This window comes from Polyodon spathula, chromosome 37, assembly GCF_017654505.1.
Source record: "Polyodon spathula isolate WHYD16114869_AA chromosome 37, ASM1765450v1, whole genome shotgun sequence".
Classification (NCBI taxonomy): domain Eukaryota; kingdom Metazoa; phylum Chordata; class Actinopteri; order Acipenseriformes; family Polyodontidae; genus Polyodon; species Polyodon spathula.
Genome location: NC_054570.1, coordinates 3,160,044 through 3,164,591, shown reverse-complemented (window position 1 = coordinate 3,164,591; position 4,548 = coordinate 3,160,044). Strand labels below are relative to the sequence as shown.

General features: G+C 46.8%; 1 protein-coding gene across 1 annotated transcript in view; it reads right to left on the bottom strand.

The window, feature by feature from the left end:
* Positions 1–742: 742 nt before the first annotated feature.
* LOC121304179 (tenascin-X-like) overlaps positions 743–4,548 on the bottom strand; it is a 42,364-nt gene continuing 38,558 nt past the window's right edge. Inside the window, exon 19 of the mRNA XM_041235147.1 lies at positions 743–2,820. Coding sequence (XP_041091081.1) covers positions 2,719–2,820 — 102 coding nt within the window. The 3' untranslated portion in view covers positions 743–2,718. The remainder of the gene's footprint in view (positions 2,821–4,548) is intronic.

The window sequence follows — 4,548 nt, the reverse complement described above, 5'->3', positions numbered from 1 at the left end:
CCATGCTTCTCCTCCCTCTGTCCTGTGGGACTCCCGGGTACTGCAGTGGCGTGACACCACAGAGACTTTAAATAAACGACTTGATTGAATCTATCGTCCAGAGGAAGTGTTTATTAACTGCACCTGCTTAACACTGTAACTATGCACAGGAATCCCTATATGCTTTTACCATGGCTGTACTGTGCATTTACTGCAGTGCACCTCTCTGTGCTTTACAATGCTTCCCTATGCGTTACCATACCTCTCTGTGCTATACAATGCTTCCCTATGCTTTACCAGACCTCTCTGCTTTACAATGCTTCACTATGCTTTACCAGACGTCTCTGTGCTTTACAATGCTTCCCTGTGCTTTACCAGGCCTCTCTGTGCTATACAATGCTTCTTATACTTTACCAGACCCCTCTATGCTTTACAATGCTTCCCTATGCTTCAGACCTCTGTGTGCTTCGTCCTATATTGCTGTGCTTTTACTGTGTGAAACTTTACCACGCTTTCACTGTGCTTTACCACACTTTACTGTGCTTTACCATGGTGTCACTGTGTTTATTAGGACTTCTTGTGTTTTCCTTCTCTCCTGCTTTCCTTTCATTTTTTCCAATGTGATAAATATTAAAAGATGCTGGTGCTTACATTGAAAACCAAACCCTGTCCTCTGAGAGTCAGATCGTCTCTTTGAAGAGAAGACAGACTGTCTTTGTGTATGAACCTGTGATAGCTGGAACAGCACTGCGACACACACACAGAGTATGGAGACGTTTTATTATATAAACCTGCAGCTGGGATGTGTTTCCCCGGGTACACTCCTGCATATACACATGTATACCTACAGATATCAATGTAAATATACCAGACACACAAGACAGAGTGACCTGATAGCTATTTTTTAAAAATGTTTTAGACACACACACACACACATACAGTTGGCCTGGTTTTATGATGCCACCTGTCCACCTGAACAAGAAGCACACGTGACACCAAGAGAACAACACGCTAACAACGTGTGACACCAAGAGAACAACACACTAACAACACGTTAGCAAAGGACCCAGTCTCTGACATTAACATCGAACCAAAAAATTCTGCTGAACCCTGATCCTGCCAGCGAGGCGCGAGACAGAGGGAGTTCTCAGGCATCTTGCATGGCCACCACAGTGATCTCAATCCAGCCGAGCATGGCTGGGATGAGCTTGAATCAACTGCCTCACCTTCTAGCACCTTGTGCTGTCTAGATCATGTCAAGACTGTGATCAGGGCCACTGGTGTCCCAGTGCGATACTGGGGACAGGTCCTAATAAAGTGGCTGGGCAGTATATATATTGCAAAGCGTTCTATGATGCCTAGGTGAAAGGCACTATAAAAATGTAGCTTTGATTGAATTGGAGACATTTAGAAGACAAAACATTTCTCTATTCATTTCCAATGTCTTTAAGGTTTAGCTGCATTTATCAATAGAAGTGTATAATAAAAAAACACAAATACTTATATATATATATAATATATTTATATATAAAGACATTCATGTAATACAAAATATAAGCTTTTTTTCTGGGGTTTGAAAGTGCTATGCTGTACAATTAGAATCCCCTCCCTTTGTATATAATTTAAAACAGCAAACCACACCCACATCCAATATTAGCCACGCCTCCATCTCTACAACTCTGTAAACATTGGCTGTCGCACCTGCCGATCAGTTTCAGCTGCCTATGGGAGAGTACCTTTTTTTTTTTTTTTAAAGGCAATAGAAATATACCGGTAGATTACCCTTTATAAAAGAAATGAAGCTGAGTTTCTCAAACTGGGTGAAATGATTCCTATTATAACGAGACACCCACAGATTAATTATTAAAAATCACAAATAACTGGGTTTGTATTCAGGAACTGCTACTTAACATAAGAATAAGAATGACATTCTCACACAGGGTAAGACACGCACTGGCACTGCGACGTCACTGGCATCGCACTGGCACTGCGACGTCACTGGCATCGCACTGGCACTGCGACGTCACTGGCATCGCACTGGCACTGCGACGTCACTGGCATCGCACTGGCACTGCAGTGTCACAGTGTCGTGGAAACGAGAGAGGAGTGTCTTCTCATGAGGACCGTCAAGCTCCGGCCTCGTCTCCACTATCTCCCCCGGGGTATAGCTGAGCTGGCCGGTCTGGCGAGCCGCAGCTGGAAGGTGTTCCACCGACGCTCATCATTGTCATCTCGTGTTTGTGCTGTGCGGAAGTACGTCATCGAAAGGTGTGCGCTAAAGTGACAAACTGCTTTGAAGAATGATGACAAGAAGATTCCAGATCGTAACAACGTGACCTTCACTGCCACACGATTACTTCCTGGGTCGGCTATACCTGACAACATTATACTGGAGTGATCTTAAACTGGTGGTGTCTATTGTGAGGGAGGGAGGCAGAGGCAGGATGGTCTCTATTGTGAGGGAGGGAGGCTGAGACAGGATGGTCTCTATTGTGAGGGAGGGAGGCTGAGGCAGGGTGGTCTCTATTGCGAGGGAGGGAGGCTGAGGCAGGGTTGTCTCTATTGCGAGAGAGGGAGGCTGAGGCAGGGTGGTGTCTATTGTGAGGGAGGGAGGCTGAGGCAGGGTGGTCTCTATTGCGAGGGAGGGAGGCTGAGGCAGGGTGGTCTCTATTGCGAGGGAGAGAGGCTGAGGCAGGGTGGTCTCTATTGCGAGGGAGGGAGGTTGAGGCAGGGTGGTGTCTACACGCTTCTCCTCGCTGGCTGGAAGTTGGTGGGTCTCATCTTCATTTCACTGAAGGGGATGGAAAAATCCAAACCTTTCCAGTCAAACCAACTCACTCCCTGAAATGAGAGGAGGGAGAGGAGAGAGGGAAGAGAGAGCAGAGAGGCAAAAGGAGAGAGGAGAGAGGGGAGAGAGAGGAGAGAGGAGAGAGCAGAAAGGAGACATGAGAGAGGAGAGAGAGGAGAGAAGTGAGAGGAGAGAGAGGAGAGATCAGAGAGGAGAGAGGAGAGAGGAGAGAGGAGAGAGGAGAGAGAGAATTTGGTTTACACAGTCCTGTTTGTTTTGCTATTATAATCCATTATTTCTTGGTATTTCCTCCTAATTCCTGTTCAGAGATCAGCTGTTCAGATGTTTGTTTAGAACCAGACCTATCGACTACATCATGACTACACCCCATAGAAACACACACACACACCCAGAAACACCATGACTACACCCCATAGAAACACACACACACACCCAGAAACACCATGACTACACCCCATAGACACACACACACACACAGAAACACCATGACTACACCCCCATAGAAAACACACACACACAAACCCAACACCTACACCCCATAGAAACACACACACACACACCCCCAAAAACCCCATAGACACACACCCCACAGAAACACACACACACACACACACACACACACACACACACACACGCCCAGAAACACCATGACTACACCCCCATAGAAACACACACACACCCAGAAACACCATGACTACACCCCCATAGAAACACACACACACACACACACACACACACACACACACAAAAACACCATGACTACACACCCCATAGACAACACACACACACACACAGAAACATCATGACTACACCCCATAGAAACACACACACACACACCCAGAAACACCATGACTACACCCCATAGAAACACACACACACACACACACACACACACACACACACACACACCCGACTACACCCCATAGAAACACACACACACACCCAGAAACAACACGACTACACCCCATAGAAACACACACACACACACTGTGTGTGTCTTTGTACACCACACACTGATGTGGGGGTATCTGACTACACCCCATAGAACACACACTTTGTAGTCTGACACACCCATGTGGGGTACTTTGTGTGTTGGTGTGGGTCTTTTTGGAACACACCCAACCACACACCGAAACACCATGACTACACCACCCATAGAAAAACAACAACACACCACACACAGAACCTGACACACGCACGGAAAGAAACACCATGACTACACCCCATAGAAAAACACACACACACACACACACACACACACACACACACACCACACAAACCCCATGACTACACCCACACACAACACACTATAAAAACACACAGACCCACACACCGCAGACACACCATGCACTACAACCCCATAGAAACACACACACACACCAGAGACACCATGACTACACCCCCACAGACACACACACACACACCACACACACACACACACACACACACACACACACACACACAGCGCATAGAAAGACACACACACACACACAGAAACACCATGACTACACCCCCATAGAAACACACACACACACACACACACACACACACACACACACACACACACCCTGTTGTGTGTGGTGTGGTGTCCACAAACACTGATGTGGGGTATCTTGTGGTGTGTGTGTGTGACAAACACTACACCCACAGAAACACACACACACACACACACACACACACACACACACACACACACACACACCATGACTACACCCCATAGAACACACACACACACACCCAGAAACACATGACTACACCCC